The 14,778-nt window shown below is 34.4% G+C and overlaps 2 protein-coding genes, 1 long non-coding RNA gene and 1 pseudogene across 10 annotated transcripts; 2 read left to right on the forward strand and 2 right to left on the reverse strand.

The window, feature by feature from the left end:
* Positions 1–877: 877 nt before the first annotated feature.
* LOC106370601 lies at positions 878–5,998 on the reverse strand. Of its 5 annotated transcripts, none has more exons than XR_007329059.1 (6): positions 4,744–5,666; positions 3,480–4,449; positions 3,301–3,370; positions 3,085–3,192; positions 2,565–2,995; positions 878–1,224 (listed from the first exon to the last, which is right to left on the reverse strand). It is a non-coding gene; the product is annotated as an uncharacterized LOC106370601 (long non-coding RNA). The 5 variants fall into 5 exon arrangements; XR_007329056.1 differs by lacking the exon at positions 878–1,224 and adding an exon at positions 1,242–1,519 and having other exon boundaries at positions 4,744–5,665; XR_007329057.1 differs by lacking the exon at positions 878–1,224 and adding an exon at positions 1,860–2,038.
* Positions 5,999–7,319: 1,321 nt separating this feature from the next.
* LOC125574910 (uncharacterized protein At5g39865-like) lies at positions 7,320–8,999 on the reverse strand. 3 transcript variants are annotated; one of them, XM_048769208.1, is made up of 2 exons: positions 8,609–8,999; positions 7,320–8,516 (listed from the first exon to the last, which is right to left on the reverse strand). In XM_048769208.1, exon 2 carries the CDS (start codon positions 8,463–8,465, stop codon positions 7,686–7,688), a length of 780 nt encoding a protein of 259 aa, XP_048625165.1. In that variant the 5' UTR covers positions 8,466–8,516; positions 8,609–8,999; the 3' UTR covers positions 7,320–7,685. The 3 variants fall into 3 exon arrangements, with proteins under 3 accessions (XP_048625165.1, XP_048625166.1, XP_048625167.1); XM_048769209.1 differs by having other exon boundaries at positions 7,320–8,521; positions 8,609–8,942; XM_048769210.1 differs by having other exon boundaries at positions 7,320–8,507; positions 8,609–8,913.
* Positions 9,000–9,522: 523 nt separating this feature from the next.
* Positions 9,523–11,691, forward strand: LOC106372267 (annotated as a pseudogene). Its single transcript, XR_001274712.3, has 8 exons — positions 9,523–9,928; positions 10,134–10,209; positions 10,293–10,363; positions 10,458–10,557; positions 10,653–10,694; positions 10,931–10,972; positions 11,083–11,249; positions 11,375–11,691. The product of XR_001274712.3 is annotated as an agamous-like MADS-box protein AGL15 (transcript).
* Positions 11,692–13,545: 1,854 nt separating this feature from the next.
* LOC106372271 (N-terminal acetyltransferase A complex catalytic subunit NAA10) lies at positions 13,546–14,543 on the forward strand. The gene is made up of 2 exons (XM_013812447.3): positions 13,546–13,926; positions 14,068–14,543. Exons 1-2 carry the CDS (start codon positions 13,627–13,629, stop codon positions 14,344–14,346), a joined length of 579 nt encoding a protein of 192 aa, XP_013667901.1. The 5' UTR covers positions 13,546–13,626; the 3' UTR covers positions 14,347–14,543.
* The last annotated feature ends 235 nt before the right edge of the window (positions 14,544–14,778 follow it).

The raw sequence follows: 14,778 nt of genomic DNA on the forward strand, positions 1-14,778 counted from the left end.
CTTTCCTTAATTAGAAGTTACGAAATTACCTAATATGATTAACGTATATATGAAAATTAATTATTATGAATAATAAATATTTGATAACAATTTTTGTGTCTTAGTTCTTTTTTTTAATTTTATATTATTGAAAGATATTAAAAAATCACATTAAATATATAATAAAAACATTTATATTTTTTCTTATATGTTATATTTGAATTTTTCAAAATGTCTATATATTATTAGAAATTTGAATATTCCCACTCTGAAAATTTTGTGATCAATAGATTATTTTTTTGTTATAATAAGTTACAAATGATCATAAAATATAACGCATATGAATTTTTATTTAATAAATATTCAAACTAAATAATATATATATATAAACACTAATGATTTAAAGCAACAAGATTGGCTGATCAATTTAGTCGTCCAGTTGAAATCTTTCAAAAGTATGTGAAAGACTAAAGTCAAAGTAAATATTGATTTAGAATAGTAGTTATATTATACTAACCAAATACCGAAAAAAACCGAACCGAACCGAAACTAACCCGATATCCGGGTTGAACACCCGTAATCCAAATGAAGCCAAACTATTGTTTCATTCTCCAAAATATAATAAAAATAATAACTTAATCCCGCGCAAGGCGCGGGTCTTATCCTAGTAAATATAGTATTTCTTTTACCATTAACAATGTGAAAACATTTATATGATTATACACTATAAATAAGCGTCCAATTTGATTAATCTCGCATGAGTATACTTGGTCAAATGCATGCAGATTATTATGCTAAACTATCTAATTGTAGTATTCATGCTGTGGATTAAAAAAAAAAATGGATAAACTAGCGAGTATGTCCAATCAATTTGGTGGACATCATGTCAGAAAATTGATTTGTCAAAGTTGGCATGTATATAGGCATTAGGTAGAACAACATCCGGTAGTTAGTTCTGTCAACGATTAGCTTTTTAGTTCTCTCAACGATAGCACTATAAGTTGGTTACAATACCAAATCTTTGACATTTCTTTTAGGTTATTATATTCAGCATGTCGCATGGAACAATATCTAGCATTTATATATGAAAAGAAAAGGGAATCGAAGAAGAATAGATCTGGCCTTTACTCAGTTGCGAGTTCGTTTGCTGGAGCAGCTATCATCTTTTGTTTCTTTTTATTTATCTCTCTGTCACCAAGTTGAAGTAAAGCAATCATCACGAGTCATCACATGGTTTCTCATATTCTGGCAACATTTCGAAATTGATAAAAGAAACTCAATATCTTAAATTTTACCCTAACTCATCTGTATATCACATTTCCTTCAAGGCTGTATATGTATTCGTTGATGTTTTGACACATATATAAAATTTACTCGACATGTCAACTTGGAATGATTATCTAATCAAATTAAATCCTCTTTAGTGTAAATCATATCCCAATCTATTTTATGAACACAATTTCAGCTTATAATAACTAATAAGTATAGAAGTATTCGATATTTTGTTCGGCTAGATCTTCGTCGCTCCATTGGTTGAAAACTGTAAGTTTCGAAAAGAAAAAAAAAATATTATTATAATAATTTAATTACATTTTATTTTTAAAAACCAATCAAAACATCTATTCTATCATATCTAAATGACATATGTCTTCTAAAGTCCTAAACGGTCTTTTAAAACCTTTGAAATCAGGATTTTTGTGTATCTTCTCTCTTAATTTTGTTATTGTTTCTTTTTCTTTAAAAGTTTAGAACTCCTTTAGAATCTACCGTTAAAAGTGCTTTTATCGTTATGAGCAGATTTAGGGGAACCCCAGCTATTGAAACCCATTTTAAAGTTCTTAACAATTCAATATAGATATTTTTAATGTAGTTAGATTAAATAATAAAACTTTAATAAAATTGACCGATAAGTAAAACACGTGGTTGTACGATACCAAAACCGTTTCTTGAACATCTCTCTGTAGATACTACTTTTTTTTCACATCTTTTTCATTTTTTCTATTATTTTAATGAGTTAAGGACTCTTCTTCGTGTCTTGTGATCCGTTTCATATTTCTTCCTTTTACATAGCAAAAGAAAAGTCAGCAGAGAGGAATATTAAATAATGCTTGTGAATAAATGATGACGTATAAACCTAGAACTAATCCTTAAAATTTTTAAGTTACTACAATAAAATCATTCATTTAGTCAGTACAATTTAAAATTATTTGTTATTTTTTCATTTAAATAAGTTCATTCTCTATTGTAAACAACTCCATTCATATACATGGCTTAAAATCTTGTTAGGTTAGACCATCTCCATTGGTTAGAACTCAGGTTCTAATAATTAGTTTAATTATAAATTTTGTAGTTTGTGAAGTTTAGAACCCCTTGTAATGTAATTAAATTTGTGAAGGTCCAATGGCAGAACCCCTTTGAAGTTCTTAAAATTTTTTTAAAAAGTTTTAGAAGTTAAAATTATTGTATTTCATAAAAAAATTCAAGAAAGCTACTAGAGAATCTTTAGACACAAAACAAGGAAAGATAATCGATCTTTACCTTCCTACATAAGTCATATTGCCAACTAATGCAAAGAAGAACATTACCTTGAAGTTCTGTCCCTCCATGCTTGCTGCTTCAGCTGTCTACACAGCGAGATGCTCACTGAACAAGTCACCAGCTTGGACAGAGACCTTGAAGTTTCACACAGGATATGCAGTCTGAGATTATGTAAGAACAGAGAAGACTTGCAAATATCTGTTTCTGTTCTTGTTTCTTAATTGCAAAAACTGATAAGTTTTGTTCTTTGTTGTGTGTTAATAGGGAATGCTCAAAGCTCCTAGCTTTACATCACTCTAGGTGTGGAGAGAGCAGGCTACGTGTTGTGTACAAGAAGTACTCTAAAGTGGAGAACGGAGGCGTGTTGCTTTGGTTTCACCAGCCAAGTCTCTCTTGAGTGCTGCTCCTCTTTCTGCTTAAGTGATGGAAAAAAGAGTCGTTCATCAGATCTCTATCTGATTCATCGACATACCGAGACCTATAAGAGATAGAGAGATCATATGTTCAATACTGAAACCACTTCAAATTGAGAAATTGTAACCAATCATTGTGAAAAAAGGCTCTAACCACGCATAGCAATGATTTGGTGGAAGGAGGCATTGAAGGAGGTGTGGCATCCTCAGGAAGCAAAGGCACCAGAACCTAGCCGCCATTGTTTCCTCCATTGTCTCCCTCCTGCAAACAACACAATGAAAAATCATGAAGTTAGAAGCATCTGATATCGAAATCCAAAAGCACCAATCTTTTACTGCAAACACCAAATCCTGTAAATAAGAAGCTTACATTGTTGATAAGAGACGAGAAGGTGCTGTCGGGTCGTAGTTAATCAAAACAGCAGCCTTCAACGGACTTCCTATATGTGTTCAAACAAAAAAAGTTACATTTTTTCTGAGTTCTTATCTTCTGTTCAACAAGACTCTCTCTCAAAGAAGAAGAAGAAGTGACCCTAATCGGAGAAATACCTGAAGATCGCCATGTCGGAGATGTGATTTAGTTCCCATCATCAAAGCTAATCTCAAATCTCATTCTCAAATCGCATTACCAAAACCAAATTTCAATTCCAACGAGATTCACAAGCTTTAAACCAATACAAAAACTCAAAGAATTCGAACCTTCAAAGTGATTTCATGGAAGGATTTGGAGAAGGAGAGCAACGACGAGATTTCTCAGAGACAAAAAAAAAAAAACCATCGAGAAAGAGAGACGACCAATACCGAGAGGGCACGTATGAGGTTTTTAGTGGTTCCAAAACCCCTTTGTTTAGCACCGGTCCTTTGGTTTTTTCTATTTTTTCATTTATTTTTTTTGATTTTTTTTTAGAACCCCCTCTAAAAGACTCCAATGGACCTGCTCTTAGTAATATGATCTATTAATAATAAAATAATGTGGGCATTAAACGGGAAGAGGGTGCGTGAGTTATGAAGATAAGATACCCCAGTAGTTCAACTGTTCAAGTAAACTTTTTGACTAAAGTCGAGAGCATTGCGTGAAAAACAATCTGTAACCGTCAACTGTGACTTAACTACAAAATAAATAAAAAAATTTAAGAAGAAGAATTGAAACGTAAAAAGGGTTTCCTCGTGCCAAAAGAGAAAAAAATATGAGGCAAAGAATCTGATGATTACAAACTCATATATTTCTACATCTTTGATGAAATCATTTATATATTTGAGACATTGGGTGCGAAGAAGTTGGCCTATTCGAAACCTTGAACTCTTTCTTGTTTGAGGCTGATGTTATACATGGGCTTGCCCCACCTCACCTTTACGATTGGATTTTTTAAGAGTGGAATATATTTAACATTATAAGGATCTGTTTTTGGGTTTAACATGAGACAATAGTTAGGCCTTCTTCAAATATACCATATTTATCGGATTGGTTTCAACCTCATTGTAATCAGACGCCATGCACCATCTTAGAGCACCGTTATCCCTAGAAAACCATTAGGATCTCTTAATCAATTGTTTAGTAATAAATATGCGTTAAAAACTTTATTTAAGAGACATTTAATTTTTTATTCTCCATTGCAAGTTTCTTAAGTATGAGTTCTTAAAAAAAGAAAACTTTAGAAGTTGAACTTGTGAAGGAAGAAAAACTAATGACATGACTTTGATCATCAACCATCGATCATCATCAACATGACTTTGACATGATCAACACGAACGATGTATTTATGGTCATCCATTGCTTATACTATAGCAACACAAGATAGGAAAAGGCCATTACTTGCGATGCCGAAGTGATTCATATCGTTCTTCAGCAGTCATCACAGTCCTTCCCTTGTACTTATGTGTCGTTTCATCGTTGCAACATTCCACAAGAAGGTAAGTGTTTGGAAAAGCAATGGCAAAACCATAAAGAACACAAAAAATATTTCTCAAAATTACAAAATCAAACACAGAAGCACATCAGAGCTATTGCAAAATCTCAACAAACGAAGCTCTGACCTATCAAAATCACACACCACAATGCTTTGCGCATCACAAAATTTGGCAGTAATATTAATCAAAACAGATCAAATTATCATCGAGATCACAGATCAATCGCCAAAACAAAGACAAAAACAAAATCGAATCAGGGATATGCAGAATTAGTCAGAAGCTATCTAGTGGAGATAAAGAGGTTACTAACGATTTCTTGGCCTGTTCGAGAGATCAGGCGTGACCGAAGTGGAAAAGATCGTAGATCCCATCGGCGTAGACGCGGACGGGACGATCAGTCGGAGGCGAACTCTCATTCGCTGTAGAACCAGGGAGTGCGACAGCGGTGAAAGGGAGGTCTGCGGTGACGTTGCTCATATTCTCCGAAGGTCTGAGGAGCACAGACGTGGACGTTGTAGAGCCCTTCGTTAACCAAAGCCTCAACGAGAGAGACGAGTCCAATCGAATCAATCCCATCGCCGTTTGTAACATCAATCTCCTCTACCTCCTCCTTGGCCGTAATATCGACAGGAGTCAGAAGTAGACGGAGGCTCGTCCTGGAGATTCGAGACGAGCGCGGCTGATAAGCTTCGAGGTCATCGTGTAGAAGCTCAATCTCTTTGGCGCCGGGAAGAAATTATGGACTTCACGAAGGAGAGAGATAGAGACGAGAGAGAGGAGGAGACTTCCATGTATGACGCGTGTCCCATAAGCGATGTTTGTTACTTCTTTTAATTAAGCGACGTTTCCTCGATAAAAAAGTAAATTTTTTTTTTTTTTAATCAAAATTAATTTAAGAAACCCATTTAACAAACCCCGATAATCATGCTCTTAAGTGCTGAAATAGATTCTTTTCGGGGAAAACAAATCTTGCTGGGAATATAGGTCATTCAAAACATTTTTTTTTTTAAATATCAGGAGATTCAGGGCAGAAACTCATAATCTTCACAAACTCAAAACCACAATAAATAATATTAGTTTCGTCCAAACAGTCACTCGAACGAAGAACCTTTGACATAATGACAAAAATCATTTCCAATTGAGATATGACCACTGGTTAACTATTCACTTATTAATTACTCCCTCAGTTATTTGTTTGTTTCAAAATCTAAGTAGTTTTCATATTTCAGGTAATTTTTACATTTATTGGATATAGTGTGACCAATCAAATTAAATAGATTTAATTTTTATTGGTTAAGTTATATCTATGGGTAATTCTCCTAAATAGATCATTTTTAAGTTTTGGTCGCAAAAATATACCACAAGGAGGAAAATGACCAAAATATTTTATTTAATAGGTAAAATGACACTAATGCCCTAGATATAAAAAAAATAGAATAAAAAAAATAAATAAAAGAAAACTTTTTTTATAGTTTTAGATTATATGTTTTCAAATTCGAATTTTTTTGAATTTTTTTTTTTGAATTTTTTTTTTCAAATTTTCTTTTTTGTAATTCGAAAATACTTTTTGAAACTATTTTTAAAATTTTTATTTTCAAATTTTTAATATTTATTTTTTATTTTATAAAATTTTAAACCTCAATCCCAAATCTCCACCACTTAACTCTAAACCCTAAGGTTTGGATTAGTTAACCCTAGGGGTATAAATGTATATTTACTTTTTTTTTAACGCTGATTTATTATGATATTACAATTATGAGAAATATTACATAGGCGATCTGACAACCGACAATACTACCTGCCTTATAAAGATATACGCCTAACTGCATCACCTGAGCCGTCCTACGAAGATCACGCCTGACCGAGTTTACTTGCACCATGTTGAAGATCTCTTGTAAGCATTTCCTCCGTAGCCTGCATAATTGTTTAATAAAGCGCTTTATCCGGGAATTGAAACCTGGACCTGCTGGTGTAGAAGCACTAATGAACCCTTAGTCAAACCATTGGACTAAGGGAGCTTCCACATATTTACTTCTTTAATGAAATATTTTGGTCATTTTCCTCCTTGTAGTCTATTTTTGTGACCAACATTTTTTTAGTGATAATCTAGAGTATTTCTCTATATCTAATCTATTTATTATACAATACTTTTTAAAACATAATAATATTTTTTTGTGATTTTAGCCAAAACTACTTATATTATAAAACAGATTACGCAGCACAGGACCCTTTTTTTCAAAGAAGCTTTATCAATCTCAAAATGAAATATGACCGTTTTCTGAAGTTGTGTGCGGTAACAAGTTTTGAATAATGACAATGACTTACAATAGTCTTATGATATGTTACGTTTCAACCACCAAGATAAAGTGATGTTTGGTCTGAGAGCTGTTGTTGATTGAGGTCGAGGAATAATTATGTTGGTAGAATACATATTTACCAAGTTGCCATACAAAGACGAAATCATACAGAAGAAAGCCACGGTTGTAAGAATACACAATACCCAATAAACACACTAAGTGTATTTACAATCAAATACATAGGCATGACAACAGAGTTGTCCTTCACAACATTGACACACAAGAGCCAAAATGCTTACTACCCGTTTCAGACATTTCGACATAGATTTACATTAGTCCTTAGTACCAAACACACATTATCTAAATCAACAACCAATCATCAGCATTCCCAATGATACCGATGATCACAACAAACCTTAAAAAAGCCGAAAGTGAGATATTGCTGCTGATCCAAAAGAGAGTTCCGGATACTTGTAGCAGCATCATCAATCACTTTGTTCTAGAAAACAATAAATAAACCAAATACCTATCTCTTCTTGATTTATCTCTCTCAAGAGGAGCAATCAGGACACCGTATCAACCCATTCTCATTACACTCGGGACACCTCTTGTGCCTATCTTCATCCTCATCATACAGTTTCTTACTCCCACTACAATTCGAACACGGAATGAACCTAGCGTCCCCACAACAACGACACACAAACCCCGGCTCCCTCACGGGAAACAGCTTAAGGATCTTAGCTAGCTCACCGATCTCAAACAAACTCTTGACCACGTCAGCACCACCAACATGCTTCCCCATTATAAAAACCTGAGGCAGCGACACGCTACTCTTCTCCCCCATCGCGATCTGAAGCTCCTTCTTGTAAGCAGAGTCCATCGAAACGTCGCGCTCGTCGATCCAAACCCTAAACCCTCTGAAGATCATCCTCACGGAGTAGCAATCCTCGTACGTCCGCCTGATCCCTCTCAAGCTGGTGAAATACACCACGATCCTGTCCTCCGTCCCGGGGAGACGGATCACGGAGTTGTTTAAGCTCAGAAACGGGGATAACCGCGATTCGGATAGAACCGATTTGTTTGATTTATGCTTCTGAGGAGGATCTGTTGGTTTGGCGGAGGATTTGGAGCCTTCGAATAGTCTGCAGAGGTTCTTGACTTTTCCTTTGAGAGAGGTTTCGACGGGGTTGTAGAATTTGGTTATGGAGGTGGTTCGGTTGAGAGAAGGATTGAGGCTGTGTGATTTGGCGGTTGAATCCGTTGTTCTGTGGCTGTGAATTGTAAGCGACCTGTTGAAGAAGGAGGAGGACGATTTCGTCTTATCTGCCATCGAGAGCTACACACAATCACGAAAACACCTTTTCGGCGGCGGCTGCGAAACCTAGACTAGTCAGCGAAATTCAAAACCCTAGGATCAACAATTCAAACAAAGAGACGGGGATCTAAAGGGAGAATTGAGATGATAAAACTCACCGATTGATTGACCCCACACAAGGAAGAATCAGCTGCTCTGATTATATGACAATCGGGACTCCGTTTTGCAGCTGAGAAGATCTCACCTATGATCGAAGACGACGATGATGATGATGATGATGATGATGATTCTGGGTTTTCCCTTGATTTCTTGCGGAGAAGAAAATGTGGATGAGGAGAGCTCCCAATTTGCTTTTTTTTTTGGATTTGTTGTAAAGCAAATAATTATTCTGTTTTCTTTCTTTGTTGTTTTCCTGTCAAATTATAAATGTTTTTTCAGAATTATCGTTATGCCTTTTAAAGGCTTTGTTTTTTTTTTTTTTTTAATTTGATGCACCCAGGAGGAGGAAAGAATTAGACTAAAATACAATAAAATGAATTTGCGAGGAAAATGTCGTTTATTCGTAAAACGCGGTTGGTGTATTAAAATTGTGGGAGAAACCTTATCAGAAAAGCTAACTGAGCTAATTTTTTTAATTTAAATGGGCCTTAGTTGGGCCTAAAATATGGCCTTTACTCTTTCGGTTACTGTAACAAGCTAGAAAAAACTCAAAAAGGTTTTGTAAGGGAGAGAGAAGGAAGAAACGTGAGGCGAGTCTTAAACGTAAATCGTCTCGTCTCGTCTCGTCTTGTCTTCTCTTGTCTTTCTATCCCTCTTTCTTTTTCTTCTTTGGTGATTTCATCGATAATAATGGATGAGTGTTGAATTGCTTCGAGATAGACACTCAAGTTTCAAAATGAAAGGTGACCCCATTATCTTTAAAAAACAGATGGAAGAAAAGAGAAGAAACACAACTTTAGTTAGTCAACAAAAGAAAACGTGGGTCCCCAGTAGAACTGGCAAAACCTCCAAATGTGGCAAAAAGGTATCATGCAAATTCCCCGTAAATTAAATAAATAAAGAGAGAGAGAGAGCACGCAAAACAGTGCCCATGCAACACACCAAACACTTTAAGTTTCTTTTTCCTTTTTCTTTTCTAGAAACAGAAAATATTCCATCTAAATTTAGCAATCTTTGTCTTCCCTTTATAGACTAGCTAGTACCCCAAAAAGGAATTGAAAGACAGAAAGAGAGATTTAAAACCTTGGCTTTCCTCTCTTCATATTCACATTCAGGGGTAAAAGAGAAAGAATTAAGATGGATCGTGGGAAAATAGAGATAAAGAGGATCGAGAATGCGAATAGCAGACAAGTTACTTTCTCCAAGAGGCGTGCTGGTTTGCTCAAGAAGGCTCATGAGCTCTCTGTTCTTTGCGACTCTGAGGTTGCCGTCATCGTCTTCTCCAAGTCCGGCAAGCTCTTCGAGTTCTCAAGTACTGGGTAAATTAATCATCATTTCTCCATTACATATTTTTCATACTTGCATGTCTATTGGCTGCTTCTTTAATCCATTTCCGGGGAGACTTAAGCTTTGTTGCTCTTGCTCTAATTAGTGTTGGAATTGGTTGTTGCATGTTTTGTTCGGATTCATTTTTACTTCAAGAATTTTCTGATTGAGCTCAAGACTGTCCTCATTTGATTTCAGCATGAAGCGAACGCTTTTGAGATACGAGAACTACCAACGTTCTTCAGATGCTCCTCTGATTAAATATAAACCAGAGGTTAGAGATTCTTGTGTGTCATATGTTGAAGGTGTTTGTTGTGTCTAGATTCACGTGTTCTGTCTTGTTGGTATGCTGTTTAGAACCAGGAGGAGGATTGTACAGAGGTGGACTTTTTAAAGAATGAGATCTCAAAGCTTCAAGAGAAACATTTGTATGGAACCTAATTAATCCCCACTTGTTTGTTACTTTACTCTTCCTTAATCACATACCACTTTTTGTGTTTTTATCTTTGTGTGTTTTTTCAGACAAATGCAAGGTAAGGGCTTGAATGCTCTGTGCTTGAAAGAGCTGCAACACCTTGAACAGCAACTAAATGTCTCGTTGATATCTGTGAGAGAGCGAAAAGTAAAAAACAAAAAAACTAGTAGTTTCACTCTTCCCCCATTCCTCTTTCACATAATGTATTTGCATTTTGACGGATAAAAGTTGTGTGATTTCAGGAACTATTGTTGACTAAACAAATTGAAGAATCACGTATCAGGGTAATTCTTGAGTTGTATTAAACACTACTTACTTTTCCTGTTTTTCTTCCAACTGGGTCACATGATTTTGATGAACCGTGTTAAAACTCATGTGCATTTGCTCCTAGTGCCTACTATATCCTTTGAGAAGTTCATGTTGTAACTAGCTAGTGTGCAGTTTATTTCTCTTAACCAGGTATGTATAACACAGAGACGTAGCGCAAAAATTGATCATCCAGAATTATTTTACTTTGCAGGAACAGAGAGCAGAGCTGGAAAACGAGACCTTACGTAGACAGGTGAATGACACCATTCTCATATTTTTTGTTGAATCATCATAGACCCTATATATTATATATATAACGAAGTTCTTCTTTGTGCGACTTATAATCATCATCTCTTGAAATAGGTTCAAGAACTTAGAAATTTTCTCCCGTCCATCAACCAAAACTATGTTCCATCCTACATCACATGCTTCGCTATAGATCCCAAGAACTCCCCCGTGAACAACTCTGGCTTGGACGACACTAATTACAGTCTCCAGAAGACCAATTCAGACACAACATTGCAGTTGGGGTATTATTTTTTTTAACTCTTTCTCCTGTCATTTGTTGCAACAAGATAGGAACCCCATTTTAGCTGATAACCCTTTTTATTTTCTTAGCACTAAAATAATTGCTAATTCTTGTGTGTTCTGGAAGGTTGCCGGGAGAAGCACAGGCTAGAAGGAGGAGTGAAGGAAATAGAGAGAGCCCATCAAGTGATTCAGTAACAACGAGCACCACCAAAGCAACTCCACAAAGGATCAATCTAGTTTAGCACCTGAAAACAAAAGCAAATGGTTCTCTGCTTAGCCACATAGAAATATGGGAATGAGGCACATGATGTTTTCCTCTGTAGCAAGTATCACATTATTTCAAAACCAATGTTAGAAGAGATGAATCCGATGTATCTCATCTCACATTCTAGTCTAACTCTAACCCCACTCTTTAATATTTATCTCATTTTCTTCTGATTATCTTTCGTCTTGTCTCTTCAAATCACAAAGATCTAACTTTTTGAGAGTTTTATATCCATAATCTTTACAATTTAGCATCATAATTAATATATAACTAATTAATATATAACTAGATTTGGACCCGCACAACCGTGCGGGTATTAATTTTCATGTTTATATATATTTTACATAATTATAATATATTTTTTAAGTTACTTATATATTTAAATATTTAAATATAATTATTTTAAATATAACAATTTGATAGTTTTCATGCTGTAAGTTAATTGATTATTTCAAATTATCTTTTATTATATGTATTTTAAAATTATTTTTTATTCAATTATTATGATCATGATCTGTAATTCAAAGCGCTAGATTTTCTTTATCAATATTTTTTTATGTTTATTCATCTAAGATAATAACTATATATATATAAAAGTTTAAGATAAGTTAATTTTATACGTGAATTATCTAATTTACTAATGTTAGCCTGTTCTACCAACATATTATATTTCTAGCATAAATTTTTAATGTTTGTGAAAATAAAATATATTAATTTATCAGTTTAAAATAATTTTATCATATTTAGTTAAATACAATGTTTTATTTTAAAATGATAGATATAACTATAAAATAGTAAAATTTGATATAATTGTTTTCATTTTATAAAAGATAACTGAGTGTATATATATATATATTAATGTATAATAACATTAATTTCATTACTAATTAAAAATTTAGTGAAAATATTTATATACATTTTTTGATAATTAAAATATTGTTATAATTTTTTCTAACACATTTGTTAAGAAAATTAAATATATATTTATATTTAAAATTAAAAGATATCAAATTATATTATGATTTAAGTAGTTAAAAGATTATATATTAGCATTAAGAAAATACATTTAATAAAAAAATTAAATGATGATCCAAATAAAAATATCACACATGAATCAAGGTGAGTTTGTTAACCAATCCGGGTTTTTAGGAGTCGATGTTATATTATGAATGACATATTATTAATCCATATTATTAGTAATAAATGAATGATAACTGATTTCTAGTGAGAGTCTATTTTTAAAAAAATTACACATGAATCAAGGTTGTGACTTCTGTTTTAATACATAAGATACACGCAGAATTGTAAGCACTTGGTATGACAAAGATTTACGCATGTACAGTGGTAGTTACTGCATTGTGCAGTGTGGTATATGAGAGCAATCTTAATAAAACTCATATGATTATCTAAAACAAAAACCAAAAATTATTATTTTAAGATAATTTGATTTTATAATTAATTTTAATACTTTAAAAAATTTAAACCTCTACAAATGTGTCATTCTTAGTAGTGTCTACAAAATTTTAAATGAGAACTTTTACTTCTTTTTTTTTTGAAACATTAAGCTCTAACTGGTGACCATTAAAATATGAATAAAAATGAGTAAGAAGTGAATGAATATGAACAAAATAAAAATTGTGGAGATAAATATTTGTTCTTTTTGTTTCATATCAATTTTGATAAAGAATGTTTTTTTTTTATAGTTTCTTAAAATTCAAAGAATGATAAAGAATCAAATGCACAGAAAATTCTTTATAGATGGTATAATTTTTAAGCAATAAGTAGGAATTTACTATTCACTTTAATTTCCTATGCAACCATTTGGACCCATACGAGAACTTTTACTATTTCTCTTATCTTACCAATATAATTGTTCTAATTTTTCTCCTACTTCATTGCACAGCCAATTAAAGGCCCAATTGGACGTATATCCTAACTAAGAAGTTTTACTAAATTATAAAATACACCCCGAAACTATCAGCAAAAGTTTCAATAAAGGACCTCATATTTCTCCGTAATTAAAATTCATCACCAGATTAAAAATCCCCAAAACCATTAGACCGAAACCCTAAGCCCCCTTTGCGAGACAAGAGAAGAGAAGAGAAGCAGCCATGGTGTGCATCAGGCGAGCGACGGTTGACGATCTGCTGGCGATGCAGGCCTGCAATCTCATGTGTCTTCCCGAGAACTACCAGATGAAGTACTACCTCTACCACATCCTCTCCTGGCCTCAGCTTCTCTACGTTGCCGAGGACTACAACGGCCGCATCGTCGGCTATGTCCTCGCCAAGATGGACGAGGAGAGTAACGAGTGCCACGGACACATCACTTCCCTCGCTGTTCTTCGTACTCATAGGAAGCTTGGTCTCGCCACTAAGCTCATGACCGCCGCTCAGGCTGCCATGGAACAGGTTTCTCAATTTGAAAATCTTTAGAATGTATTAATGGTTCTTGGATTGTGTTATGATTTGTTTTGATTGAGACAAGTGATAGTTGTTCTGTCTCTACAACTTGGAAGTGTTTAAATGAGTCTGAGGGTTTTTTGTTGGTAGGTTTATGAGGCAGAGTATGTTTCGCTGCATGTGAGGAGAAGTAACCGAGCAGCGTTTCATCTGTACACGGAGACGTTAGGCTACAAGATTCACGATGTGGAAGCGAAGTATTACGCGGATGGAGAGGATGCCTATGACATGCGGAAGTATTTTAAGGGTAAGCAAAACCATCAACACAGCCACGGTCATCATCATCATCACCATGGAGGTGGGTGTTGTTCCGGTGATGCAGTAGATACAGCTCAAGCCGAAGATGCTAAAGCAACGACGTCGAAGTGAGACTGAGTATATTGGTGTGTGTTTGCTGGATAGCTAGCTCTAGTAGTGCTGCCCAATGTTTTCCATTCATATGATTTTGAGTGTCAAAATACATTTGGTAAACCACTCTTGTGCTCGAGTGTTTCTCCATTGGTCTTCTTTTTGGTTGTACTTATATTTAGCCAGTCTTTTTTTCTATGTATCAAATGTTTCTGAAATCTTCTGTTTGCAAGATTTAGTTACAAAAAAAAAAAAAAAATCTTGTCAACTCAAGAAGCCTGGAAGGTTCTTATGTGCTTTATATTGAAGCACTAGTTTGTGCTGTGTCAAAGCTTTCCTGCAACCATCTGATCTGTGAATCAAGACCAGCATCACGCAGAGCAGAGGAATAGGGCCTGGCTCTTTCCACTTTTATGTCCTGCAACAGCGTCATTAATACACCATGCGACAACG

The sequence above is a fragment of the Brassica napus genome, chromosome C9 (genome assembly GCF_020379485.1).
Source record: "Brassica napus cultivar Da-Ae chromosome C9, Da-Ae, whole genome shotgun sequence".
Taxonomy (NCBI): domain Eukaryota; kingdom Viridiplantae; phylum Streptophyta; class Magnoliopsida; order Brassicales; family Brassicaceae; genus Brassica; species Brassica napus.

What these genes read in the sequence shown, in the direction of transcription:
- LOC125574910 (XM_048769208.1), bottom strand. Translation starts at nt 8,465, where the DNA reads ATGGCAGATAAGACGAAATCGTCCTCCTCCTTCTTCAACAGGTCGCTT.
- LOC106372271 (XM_013812447.3), top strand. Translation starts at nt 13,627, where the DNA reads ATGGTGTGCATCAGGCGAGCGACGGTTGACGATCTGCTGGCGATGCAG. An exon ending in CTCAGGCTGCCATGGAACAG is followed by an intron (nt 13,927 to 14,067) that starts GTTTCTCAATTT and finishes TTTTGTTGGTAG; the next exon opens with GTTTATGAGGCAGAGTATGT.